General features: G+C 47.2%; 1 protein-coding gene across 2 annotated transcripts in view; it reads left to right on the top strand.

The window, feature by feature from the left end:
* The window catches only part of CCDC85C (coiled-coil domain containing 85C), a 111,731-nt gene that overhangs the window by 97,113 nt on the left and 905 nt on the right, over positions 1-13,713 (top strand). For both annotated transcript variants that reach the window (XM_014957458.1, XM_014957457.1), the window contains exons 4-5: positions 6,367-6,462; positions 13,033-13,131. In XM_014957458.1, the coding sequence (XP_014812944.1) occupies positions 6,367-6,462; positions 13,033-13,131 (195 nt within the window). The remainder of the gene's footprint in view (positions 1-6,366; positions 6,463-13,032; positions 13,132-13,713) is intronic.

Below are 13,713 nucleotides of genomic sequence, written 5' to 3'. Positions count from 1 at the left end.
CCCCCCCCCCCCCCCACCCTCCCAGCATGCTGGGGCTGGGATTTGCAGTCACACATGGCACCTTTCCGTGCTCCTGCCCGGCTCTGCCGCCCGCTTGCCACATGGCTGTGGGCATGCTGCTGCCTCCCGCTTGTCCCTTCACAGTTCCTAATTTACAGGATGGCGTGGGCAGCTTTATTGATGTAAAACACCGGGATGGGTGCTAAGGAAGAGCCCAAGTGTAATTCAGACCCGGGTAAACAGGCTGCAAACAAAACCACTACAAGATAAATAGACGTGCCTGGGAACGTTATTGTGAGTTGTCTGGCAGCGCCTGCCTGTAATGTAATTTTCCTTGTTCTGTCTCAGCAATAAAAACTTCACGGTGTCTGATATGACTCCATTTAGCTTTAATATTGTCTGAGGTATGCCGTTAGAAAAGTGTGGCTTATTTAATCGGGTTTGAATCCTGAATGCTTGTTTTTTGAAATCATGGAAAAAAAAATTAATAGAAGGCAAGGAGAAGATGCGAGGTTCAGAAGCATTAATGCTTGCTCTCATCCTCCACATTGGTCTGAAGCATCCTTAGTGCCTGGGCTGTGACTTAGGTGAAATAAAATCAGTGTGACGTTTTCCTCTGGGTTTTTGAAACTTAGTCTTTTGCAGTCTTTCTGGTGATCAGGAATAGCTCTCTTGGAGCTGAGGTACAAGGGGATGTCATTAAAAGACAGAATATAATTGAGCAGAAAGAGATTGAAAACTGATGGCAGGACCAAGGTCTCATGTCTTTTCAGATCCCTGGAGGAATCAAGGAGAAATTGTTTATCGCAATTTCTTTGTTCCTTTTTGAGATTTCCAGCCCAAAACATCTAAAAGAGCAGACACCTGTCGTCCCCAGTTAGGCTCTTTTCTTCTTGGGTTCCAAAGCATTCCCACTGTCATTAAGAAATGTTCATATTTTAAGCCTTATTTTGTCTCTGTGGAGGCGTGTCATTACCGGGAGTTCCCAGCATGCCCTATTACAGAGACTCCTATTAATTTTGTTCCTCCAAACACATAGGAATGGAATATCGTCGGTGATGCGTGTCAGCATCTGTGCTGGAGCACATCCCATGCAACCAGACAGGGCCAAGCAAGGACTCACTAGGCAGCTTGGCCCTAGACATTGGCAGTTCCATCGTGGCTCGATACAGAGCAGCAGATGTTCTTCAGCAGCTGCAAGTTGAGACCTCTGCTTTTAATTTTTTTTTGGTGTCAGATTAAAAAGGATCATTGACAGCATTTGTGACCTTTGGATTTTCTTTCTCGCATCCCACACCAGTGCTGTTGCTTTGCTGATGATCTTTTGGTTCTGAGATGGGGCAGTGCATGGGGATAGTTTGATTTGTTTTGTGCTTTGGATTTGAGGCTGTCACCAGGTCAAGCATCATTCTTGGCAGATAGAGAAGTGGAGGGTTTATCCCCTGTGTGTAGCATCCTGCTTCAAGGATGCTCTGGCATGAGAGACTGCAATGTTCCTCTCTCTTTTCTTAGTCTGTTAATGTTACAGCTGGACTGTGAATCTCTTTACAGTTGTGGAGATTGAATCACAAGCCCTGCAGTGTCCGGTGAGAGGTTTCTGGAAGGATTTTGAACAGAATTGGGCTTCTTTAGTGGAGTTGTGGTTTGGGCATGGATGATGTGAGGCTGGCAAGTTGGGGAGCGGGCTGATGCTACGTGGGAACAGTAAGCTCTGAGAAGTGCATTGGTCCCATCACAGACACCAGCAAATATCCAGTGCTGATCCGCTTGGAATGGAGGAGCTGGGGAGGGCTGAAAGGAAACTGTGTTCAGTGGAGCTTCAGTACTGCTGTCTGCACACAGGAATAGCTCTGGCTGTGGTTCCCCCACTGGGAGAGGGGCTGAGTGTGTGGGTACTTGGCACTTGTCTCCCATGAGGGATGCAGAAGAGCCTCACCAGGAGCCTCTGGGGACACCCCAGTCCCAGAGCTGTCCTGGCATCAGAGACAGGGCTGTTCTTCCCAGGGCTGAACTCATCAGAGATCCACACTACAGCAATCTCGAATGCTCTGAACTGCCACAGTGGTTTGCAGAGCAGCAGTAGCACCGATGTACCGAGGAAGCATTGGATGGGTCACACAAGGCTCCACAGCCTTTCCTTCCCTGGGACTTTTGCTTCTTAAAGGCATATCTTGGAGAAGGGTCTCTGGGTCGGTCTCAGAGGTGCAGTGGTCAACAAAACCCATTTCCAGGGAAGATAAGGTGCTTCCTCCAAGCACTTGGGAACTCCAGTGCATCAGACACATAACTTAGAGCCCACCACTCTTATTAGGCTGGTAATCTCACTGCTGGGCAGCTCTTTCTTTTGGCAGTGTAACTGTGGCTGTGGGTGAAACAGAAAGCGGTGTGCGATGTAATTCTACCCAGGTGACCATCTGATGCTGCAACATAGATGTACAGTTGTTTTCTTTTCAAATTACAGATTAATCCCTTGTATAAGTGATGAGTTCAGCAAGCTAACTTCCAGTCTTGTCTCTGCTGCTGTAAACCTGGAGCAGCTGCAAAGCTAGTTGGGGCCAAAGAGAGTAAGAAACTTTGCGTTTTGAAATGACTCAGCTTCCTCATTCTGCTGAGGTTCAGCCTCAGCAAGAGTAAACTAGAACAACGAAAAAAGATGATATTTCTCAACAGCTTTATTACAAATATAATGGCATCCTTTTTGGTTACTTTCTGAGCTGTCTTTTAGCACCGTTCATTTATATAATTATTTGATACCTCAGCCACACGTTCAAGGATGAAGACTGAACCATCGCTGAGCTACCAAATGCTATGAAAACCTTGCAAGTGGAAAAGCCAGACGTCCATCTAATACAGAAAGTGCATGTTTGACAAAACCAGACAAGGAGAGGAAATTGAGAGTGATGCATGCCCCAAAACACACCAAATTGCTTTTTGCCTATATGGACAATTTCTGCTTCTTAAGATGTAACCAGATTAACCTTGCTATTATTGTCCGTCAGGGTGCTGAGTCAGTCGTGTTCCCATGGCTGTGAAAATGCCAGCTACAGGGAACGGGAAGGGCATGGGTTTCTGCAGAGATGGAGATCCTCAGAGTAGCTGAGTTAGATTGCTGGGGTGCAGCAGTGGTTATCTTTACCCACAGTTTCCAAACGCACCTATTTTCAGCATGAGGAACCTCCTCCATCTGTGTGATTTCAGCTACTACCTTAACGCTGACTTCCTGAGATTGCCCCCCTCCATCCTGCCCTTCTTACAATCTCCTATCTCTGGTTCCCCCTCCCCTGTGTTTCATCTCAACTGGTTTCCTGCTGGGTAAAATGCACATCCTCCTCTTTCTTCCCATTCCCTCCCTTCTCTCCAGCTGTTGGCAGTTTTCCAGTCCAGCAACCTTGACCTTATCTCCAATTCCTTCCATTTCCTCCCCTTCAGCTAACACTATCGGTGAACTCTGCCCATTTTCCTCTCCTCCATCCTCCAAAGGCTGGCCATGCATCCTGCTGGATGTGTTGTCATTTCTTTCCTTGCTGACTACAGTCCCCTCTTTTCTGGCCTCTTTTCATGTGTGCCTCCGTGCAGGAAGCTGTGAACCACACTGAAATCAGGAGGAATAAGCACCTACCTCCCTTTATAAAACTCTGACTCTCTGTATGTCAGGAAACAGCCTTTTCTAAGCACAAAAAGCACTAAGTGTAATTAATGATGAATATTAAGGCACCCTTAGTGGTGTGGGCATTTTTACTTGTTACATCCTGCAGTTGCAAAGAATGGGGATGTTGGTGAGATCCCTGCTTGCTCCCCCACTTTCTTCACATGTGTGTTTGGCCTTTTGTGGCAAGTCTCCCATGGTGGGGAGGTCTCCGTGGCTTGGGGCAGAGCAGACCCATGGTGTGGTCGTTCGATGCACTCGCTGCCGCTGACGATTGCTCTCAGCAATTTGGACATCTGTTTCAGTTGGTGGGGGTTTTGGCTTCCGAGCTAAGGATCAAGGATCATGCCTGTTTTAGAAATGAAGTCATCTGTTACTGAGACTCCGATAGCAGGTTATGGGTCTACCTCCCTTTTTGCAGCCCTCACCCTTGAACATTTTTCTTGAGTCAGATTCCCTACCTGTGTTCAGTCGGAGCTCAGTTGATTGCCCTTGCTGAAATTCAGGCACATGTCTGAGAAGGAAGGTGACCCTTTGAGTGGTTTTTTTGTGTGATGTGATATATCCATTGCATCACCCTGCTTACAAGATTACTTTTATCGTGTCAGTATGGTGAGCAGTTAAGTAAGATCAAGCTCTTTAGAAAATGTTACTCTAATCATTCTGGTTTCATTTGTGTTCTATAATAATTTTGAGAGTGATTATGATCATGGAAATGCTTTGTAGCTCATTAGTGGCTTCAGTTCTGTAAGGAGAAGCTGCTGCTGCCTGTCATACAGGAGACCTTGTGGTCTACTCCAGTTTGGTCAGAAAACTGTATTTGAAATGTTGTCAGAAGCAGGATTTGGCGGAATTCTTTTTACATTGTCAGATTACTCTCAAATCAGAAGAAATATTGGATGTTAGACCTTTGATTGGTATTTCCTGTGTTACTTTTAAAGAGGGAAGATCCATATCAAACATGGTTCATGGCCACAAACTCCTGAATATTCTGCTTTCAGTTATCACGATCTTGGTCATTTATGGAAAGAAGGCAGCTTTCATGCTCAAGCCAGAGGAATTATTCATGTATTGGTGTTTTTGACTTCTGCAGGAGGCTGATTCTGGAAGGACTCCGTTGCATTTACCAGCCTTGTGAGAAATTTGTAACCTGTTTTTCAGTCTTAAGTCGCAGCTGTAGATTGGCTTGACCCAGTCCCTGGTGCTCCTTCCCCAGCCTCTGCCTTTTCTGTGTGACGTTATGGATGGGATGGCTGAGGACATGTCCCCAGCTCCAGCAGGGTGTAACCCTCTGCCTGCAGGTCCAGAATCATGCCCAGCCTGGGACTGTCTCTTGGTCTTTGTGCTTTGCCAGTCGGTTAAATATCCTTGGAGAATCATTGTGGAGTTATTAAGTACAATTTTCCTTTTTCTGAGATGCCTGCCTCTCAGAAGGAAGTTTTTGTGTCACCAGCAGCTCAGCTCATGGAAGCTGCTATTATACGAGTAAATGACTGTTGGTCGTGACGTGGGTTAGGCACAGATCAGTGGCCTAGACATGAAAGGCTCCATGACTTTCATGCTATTTTTGCCTGTAGTCTAATGGATTGGCCCATCTTTTTCTTTAACGTATGCACATGAACATTTTTATTAGTTAAAAGGCCCCCACGACTTAAAGCATTTGGAAGGATGAGAGGTGGTGAAGTGCCCCTCTGTTGGTCCTCCTTTCTGGCACAACTAGCTTGGTGGCCTGGGCTTAGAAGGCGAAGCGATGAGATGGAGCATAAAACATGCTGTGTTTTTTAACGCGGAAAAGATGAGAATGGAGTGCCTCGTGTGTTGTACGTGAAAGATTCCTGTGATGGTGCTACATGCCGCTCTGCCATCCTAATTTGCTTTCAGAGGCCCTCACTATAATCACTCTTTGTGTTTCCCAAAGGATGTGAAGACTAAATGCGAGTTTGGTCAATGGTTTCATTGTTGATTTCTCCCACTGCTACAAAGCGATGCAAAAATATTAGGGACAGGCAGGGTGCATCTCACTGAATAAAGAGATTGTGTCTCTCAATCCAAGTCTGATGCCTTTAAAAAAGGAAAGCCCTATGAAAAGTGCTTACAAGGCTGTTTGGACAGTAGAAATCTTTTGTAAAATGTAATTTCGGCATCTTTCCCGACGGGATCCTTCATGCAGGAGGACTGGCCAGCATTTTGGAAACAAACCCAGCCAACATTAGGTTTGGACATCTGCTTGTTTTAAGGTTGCCTTCACAATTTTCTCTGTAGCTGAAGATTGGTACTTGATGTCTATGTGAAATTGTTGCCAGAAAAGCAATGAAGTTATGCCAACTGTTTCTTCCATGAATGCAGCTTCTTAGAAATGACTGCTTTATGCTGGAAAATCATCTTGTTTGCATTGCTCCCTTGGCTGGAAGGATGAGAACCGTTTGATCTTGTCCTTGTACAAAGTTATCCTAAGTGAGCAAAAAATGTTTCTTGAATCAATTCAGCTTTAAACCAGGGTGAACTCTTGCCTGAGTACCTCCAGGCTGAGCGATGGTAGGCTTAAATGGCATTAAATCAAGTGACTTGTGAGGAAGGGGTGGTGGTGTCTTTTGGCTGTGCAGGTGGCTGAAGGGGATTGCATTTGAGAGAAGCTAGTGCTCAAATTTTCTGGGTATTTTCTTCCTCCTTGCTTAAATCACCCAAAGGGAATTAAAGTGTGTCTCCTCTTATTTCAACAGGGACCAGCTCGCATGACGTCTGACCTCGCATCTTCTCCTGCAGCAGGGTATGTTCCTGTTGGTCAGAAGCCAGAGGCTGTTGTGCATGCTATGAAGGTAAGGATGCTGTGGCACGGTGTGGTACGGTGCCATGTGGTGCAACAGACACCAACGTGGCAGAACGGGACGTTTGTTCTTCTCGTGGAAGCACAACACCTAGAAATAGGAAGTTAGTACTCTGGCAGATTATCGGTGACCAGCACCTGTATCGTGATGAGTAATCACTGCTTCAAATAGTTGAGGAGTTAAGCAAGTTTGTGCATGACTGTTTTTTTTGGGGTGGGAAACCTCCAACAAAAGCTGCTGATGCTGAAGGTGTTGGTTACCCTTTCTGTTCATCACTCCTGCATAAACTGGGTCTCTGGGGTGACAGCGGTGGCTGAAATGCTGTTTTTAAAAGGGACACAAAAACTGCAGTTCCTGTGTATGTTTTGTTATTGAAAATCCTGAAGCAGTCTTCAGAGGAGAAAGACTTTATTTTATGTAAATACCCAGCAAACCGTGGCATCATACTCAGGTGGATATGCGCATCATCAGTGGGGATGAAAGTCAGGACCATCAGCAAAGAAAACCATGGGCCACTGCCAGCTGAGTTAAAGGAGAAAACTTGCACAGTGATTTCACAGTTCTCAAGTCCTTGTGACCATCCAATTAGCCGGGAAAATGTAATACCCTGGTGTTACATGTTTAACTAGCTAAGCATGTTACTTCTGAGTAGCTAAGGGTCAGAGAAGCACAAATTTGTTCCAAGGTGCCATAGAGATCGATGGAAAGCAGGGAGTGTCATGAGAGGATGAGGGGTAACAGTTCTAAACTGAAAGAGGGTAGATTTAAATTAGATATTAGGGAGAAATTCTTTACTGTGAGAGTGGTGAGGCACTGGAACAGGTTGCCCAGAGAAGTTGTGGAGGCCCCATCCGTGGAGGTGTTCAAGACCAGACTGGATGGGGGTTTGAGAAACCCAGTGGGGTGGTGGGAGGTGTCCCTGCCCATGGCAGGGGAGCTGGAACTAGATGGTCTTTAAGGTCCCTTCCAACTCTAACCATTGTATTCTATGATCCTATGAAGGTCTCTAACTAAATTAGTCTCTGGTTGGAATATACTGATTAATGGATTTAGGTTTGTCTAAATCCATGAAAAGCTGAAAAATTTTGTACAGGGTTAAAAAGCTTTCATCAAATCAAAGGAAGATTCCTGGATGGCTACTCAGGACTTCAGATGCCCATGGCCATAGCTGGAAAAAAGGTCCAGCAGTGGCATCAGCACTGGTTAGACTGTCCTAGACCTGGAGACTGGTGCTTACAAAGCTCTTTGCTTTGTACTTTTCCACATCTGTTAGCTAAACAAATGGCACAGATGTTGCTTGTAGCTTTGATCCGCAGGTTCCCTAAATTTTCTAGTTTTTAGTGTTTTCAGCTTACTTTTTTGTGCCTGTCCAGGGTCTCTTGGCTCCAGGACAGATGTGGCAGGTGGTGGTGGTAATGGCAACAAGTGTCAGGAGAAGCAGCAGCGCAGCTGGCAGGGATTGCACTGGGCAGTTGCAAGATCCCGGGAGGATATTGAGTGTCACTATTTCTTACTTGGTTCGTCTTCTGTGCATTTATGGTGTGTGAGGAATTATGAAAGGAAAGACAAGTTTGGTTTGGTTTGGATCAAATCTAAATTTAAATCATTAAGCCTAAAATCTCGATTTTTCAGCTTGTTTGAGGCGTTATACACCCAGATTGTATACACGTACCTACATATATTTGACCTGTGTTTTCCACAGTTTCTTCTTTGCTTGTTGTGAATGGTTCTGTGCTATCAGAAAGTTGTGCTCCATCCTGTACTATGCTGCGTTGTGGTTGTAGGTGACATTTCTCCTGGATATGTGTACATATGGATCTGCTAAACCCATGCCTTGCAGAACCTTGTGGACTCGTGATACCTTTATTTTTCTCTGACACTTTGTACTAATCCAGTTTCGCCTGCATTTAATCATCCAGGCCCTCACGCAGTCCAGACTAATGCTGTTGGCTTTTTCTTCCCAAACTGTGGGGTTTATACCTTTCTGCTCCAGCTCCTCATTGCATTTGGTGAGGGACAATATTAAGCAGAATTGATAATATTTTTGAGTTACAAGATCAAATAGTTACAAATTGATTATGAACACATTCTGGGGGAAATTAGGTTCCTATTTGCTTTAGGGAATACAGGACTGAATCTCTTAGCAAGGGCAAGAAACATAAATGGTTTTAAGATGCAGTTTGATAAGCCTCTGGAAAGATTGGAAAATTAATGAGGAAGATTCTTGGAAACTGGAAATTAAGTTTGAAACGTCTGGCGCAATGATGCATATAAAGGAATTGAAAGGAAGTTGGATGACTGGTTGTTTGCACATGTTATTATTATTATTAATGCTCCACTTCAGAGCTTTGTTGATGACTAGGAAGGGCTGGAAGAAATTCTTCTCTGCAATTTCATAATTTGGCTGGTGGGGTACGTTTGTCTGCCTTCAAAACCCTGGGACGTGCCATGGCTGGGGTCAGGAAGGAGGTGGCAGAGCAGTCACATCTCACGGGGCGTATATGGCCTCAGGTGATGTGTCCTGCTCACACACTTAGGGTTAAAAATAGTCTCACATTTGAAGCAAGGAGGAAATTCTCTTACAGGTCTGTGTGGCAGAGAGAGATGAGAAGGTGTTTATTTTTCTGTCCTGTGGCGCATTTCCAAGGAAATTGAAAAGGCTGAGGAAACTGGTCATAGTCTCAATCTCTCTTTCTCCCTTCTTGTGGCACAGTGAAATTGTGGCTATTGGTCTCCAGCCACGGATCTTAAACTGGGTGGAAGATGACGTTTTTTGGCCACAGTATTCTGTAGCATATGGAGCAGGTCTTGTTTGCACCCTGCAGGACTGGGCAGCTTTTCCAGTGCCAGCCCCTGCATGTGGGAAACGGGATGCAGCCAGCAGCTTAGACCCTCACCGCCTGTGACACAGCTCATGGGCCTCCCCTGAGGAGAATAGGGTAGCCTACAGGCAAGACTGTGTGCTTTGGCTATACCACCTCAGATATTAGAAGAAGCCCTTCTTGGTTGCGTAAAGAAGTCGTTGTGGCTGTAGCAGGCTAGCTCCTTACCACCAGGGAAGGCAAGGACAGTTGGAAGTTGGCTTGCTTTGTCTCCCAGGCTACTTGAATGCAAGTCTGTCCAGAAGCGGTGTGGCTCCAAGGATGCAGCTCTGTGCCCAAGCAAAGGTCACTCTGCATGGACCTGCAGGGCTTCTGGATTGCCTCCGTCTGCACCCATCTGTGTAATGTCCCCTAGGCTTTTCCCTTGGTTTTTTCTGGCAGCTGAACACTAGCTACGTGGCTGAAGCATTGCTTGCCATTTGCTGTAAGTAAGTTCTTCCTTAAGCACATTTAGGGATTTTCTTTATTTTTGCTTCTGAAATAGTTTTTGTTTATTTGCGCCTACTAAATAAGGAGCAAGATGACAGGTTGGCACTCCTAACAGCTGTTTTTGCTAACGAGAGTAAAAGGTACATATGCTACAGCTCAGCATCTCGCTGAACATCAAAGCACTTTTCTTAGGAACTGAGCAAACCTGCTAAAGACGTGGGGAAGTGAGGAGGAGATGGATGTAAAGGCTGATGTTTAGCCTATAACCCAGCTCCTCCTGCAGCACCAGCCCGGATCTCTCCCATGTGTGCAGAGCCATCGAGCAGGTGATCAATCACTCCTGCTGATGTCGGGCAAGGCTGGATTTGGCCTTTCCAAAACTAGGGAAAAGTCATAGCAGGGTATACAGACTGTTCCCTTGCCAAAGCAGGGTGCTGTGTTCCAGTGCTGTGTCCAGTTGACTTGTAAATTGATAAAATCAGTGAGGCTTGTGCCTTTGAGAAAGCATCCCTTGGTCTCAGAGTGCTTCCTGGTACAGAACTGCTCACCCCAACTTTCAGCTCCCCTTCCTAAACTTCACTGCAGTCATCCCGAATCTTTGATGGGTTTTTTTTTGGTTTGTTTTTTAAATATGCATTGCACGGTCATGCGAGGCTAGTACAGCAAGTCAGCATGGAGGTGGATGCGATGGACCGGGTGACTTTGAGGTGACACTGCCTTGGTCGCAGGCGTCAGTGAAGTCATGAAGGAGAACTAAATATACCCGAGGTGTTCCTCACAGTTTACATATCAGCAGGGAGAAAGCCAGACAAGTTGGTGTGCTCATCGAGAGGAGGGTGCAGGTTGCCTTCAGGAGGTGGCATCCCCAAGGAGAAGAGCAGCGTTATGTAGTCCAGCCCCATTCCCCTGCACAGGGAATTGCCCTGTGCCCGAGCAGAGCAGCTGCCCTCGCTGGCTGGCACTTTACCCAGGGAGATCACGTAGTGCTGGTGCATCCACAAAGGGCCAAGTGCTCCCAGCGCAGCTCGATGAAGAGCAAAAAGGAGGGGACAGCGTGAGCTGCTTCCAGCCTGGGGTACACTTCTCTGCTTTCTGTAGGCTCCTGGGTTGGGATGTGGCAGGAATCACAGGAGGATATACCCCAGTTTCTTCTATCCAGACTGAATCCACAGTCCTTGAACTCCAGCTGAGCCATAGACAATTTCTGTGAAGGCACGTCCATAGTCCCCAGTGGTGTAATCGGAGGAACATTGACCTGGTCCTTCTAAACAGCTGAGGTGGCGCCTGGCAGGATCTGAGAATGGCTGGGGCTGGGTCAGCACTGAGAGGCCTTCCTGTCTTCCTGCAGGAGGGGATTTCACCCTTTAGAGTGTATTTTCTTCCAGCGTGCCTCTCTAGGATAGGTAGTTGTGTTTTATCTTTCCAAATTCCTTTTTCCCATACCCAGGATGCTAACACATCTTTACAAAGTGGCTACCCAGATGCGGGGTGAACCTGGGGAGCAGGATGGGGTAAATGAGTCCTATGCCATTCAGAAATGAAATACAACCATAACTGATCAGCTTTCAGCTCCAGCTCTGCCTTTTTTACACCATTAAAAGACATTTCCACTGCACGAAGTGAGCTGCACCACCCTTCCACACCTCCTGGACTGGGGAATGCGCTTTTAGTTTAAGCGCAAGTCGTAGAAAAAACAATTTATTTTTGTCTGCTGAGACTTTTGTGCCTATAAGATTGATGGCTGGCGGAGGGAGAGGCTGGAGCTGCTGGGATCTTTTTCACTGATCTTTCACAAGGCACGGTTGTCCTTGACACTTGCCCCGTGGAGCCAGCGGGTGCTCAGCCTGGCGCTCCGCACCAGGATGCCATCCTGCCCCAGCTGCTGCCTCGGAGGCACGCTGGCTCCAGGCAAGAGAGTTCCATGTGCAAGTCCGGCTGGATCAATAATTAATTCCCTCCTCTTTAGCAAAAAATAGATGCTGTCTTTGTCAGCACGTACATGCTTTTTGCATCCCTCTTGCCCTTCCTCTCCTCTTAGCAAGGATGCGGATAATTCTTATTTGTGCAAAGCTTGGTCCCAGCGATGTTGGTTAAACTGGCTGGTGCGTTTTAGAAGTAGGTTAAGGGCCCTAGGAGAATGACCTATTTTTGCTCATAACACAGTTGGAGTGCAGCAGGATTGCTGCGCCGAGGCAGACCGGGGGATAATCCAGCCCGGTATCCCGTTTGGTGGAGCAGCTGGTGCTGTGTGCCTCAGCAAAGGGTGAAACCCATCCTTGCCCTGCGTCTCCAGCGCGGTGCTTCCCCAGGAGGTGTGAGAATATTTGCACGCACAGAGGGACCTGCCGTAGGGCTTGGTGTGTGTGTGTGGTGGAGGTATCCTGCTGAACCAGACGATGGGCTGTTTGATGGTGCTGGGGGATTCCAGGAGCTTTGGTCCTGCACACGGAGCTGAGCACGTCGCCCATCAGGGGCAAAGCCCTGGGTGCAGAATGTAGGTCAGCACGGATGCAGCAGGGAGATCCCGAGACCATCCTGCACTGGGATATGCCCAACTTGTGCACCGTGCCCATCCAGAGGAGCCATCTGAATGTGTGCGGATGTGTGGGAGGGGGTATGCATGGGGGGCCCCCAACATAAGAAGGACATGGACCTGTTGGAGCGAGTCCAGAGGAGGGCCACATAGATGATCAGAGGGCTGGAGCACCTCTTCTATGAGAGTTGGGGTTGTTCAACCTGGAGAAGAGAAGGCTCCAGGGAGACCTTATAGCCCCTTCTAATACCTAAAGGGGGCCTACAGGAGAGATGGGGAGGGACTCTTTATTGGGGAGTGGAGCAATATGACAAGGGGTAATGGTTTTAAACTGAAAGAGGGTAGAAAGGAGCAGAGAAGTTCCCCTCCTGCGATAGAGGGGAATGGAGTTGCTGGGGAATTGCCTTCAGGGAGCTGTCCGGAAGGTGAGGCCACCAGCAGCCTTCCTGGAAGAGATGAGTTTGTGGGCACAGGCAACTCGCTGCCAGTTATCACAGGGTCCACAGGGACTGTGGTGGCAGGTGGTGGGATGGATGCATGCCATCACCAGGGAAAGGAGAGGGTGGAGGTGCCCACTTTGGTGTCATGCTCATCTTTGCAGTGCTCTAACTCTCAAGGCTTTGTGAATCCTGCCAATTTAAATACCAGTTAACGAGGTCAATAGGGACATTTAATTATTTGAGGAGCTTAATGCTTTTGTAATATTGTTTTTTGTAGGTCCTTGAGGTCCATGAAAATTTGGACAGGCAAATGCAAGACAACTATGAAGAAGACCTGAGTGAAAAGGAGAAGGCGATTGTTCGTGAGATGTGCAATGTAATAACTCCTCTCAGCAGCTTAAGGGCTTTATTTCTTGGGCTTTTGTTAGAAGTACAGAGGAGCTGGGGTCTGCTGTGTACAAGCCCTGTTTGATGTCAGACCCCCAGGCCCAAGGGAAGAGTAGAGGCTCTGCTGACCACCCCTTTGGGTGTCAGGAACCCGAGTACCTCACTCACTGCACGAAGCAGCCTTTGCTCTGCAGATACTTCCCACTCTGCTGCCTTCAAGAGCATGGAGATGCTAGTCCAGCTGACCAAGAGCTGCGCAAAGGGCTCTCCCTGGCTTGGAGAGTCCTCTTGGCATTTAACTCCAACTGTGTCCTGAGGGACTTGGTTTGGGCTGAGCTGCTTGGGAGCACCAGCAGTGCCCACAGCAGAGAGGATGATGCTTACGGAGCCTTCTTGTTTAGAAGTCCACATTAGAGGTCAGCCCCAAGCGGCATCGTTTAGTGGCTCACAGCAGCAGAGAGGAGCCTAACCCTCCGTTTAAACTCTGAAAACCACCTCAACTCTAAAAAGAGGGCATGAAGAACACAAGTGCATCTTGCATAGCTAAATGTTGCAACCATCCTTGGCAAGG

Source organism: Calidris pugnax, unplaced genomic scaffold, assembly GCF_001431845.1.
Source record: "Calidris pugnax isolate Ruff unplaced genomic scaffold, ASM143184v1 scaffold211, whole genome shotgun sequence".
NCBI lineage: Eukaryota > Metazoa > Chordata > Aves > Charadriiformes > Scolopacidae > Calidris > Calidris pugnax.
Note: the sequence above shows the minus strand (reverse complement) of the source record. Positions and strands in the feature narration are given on the sequence as shown.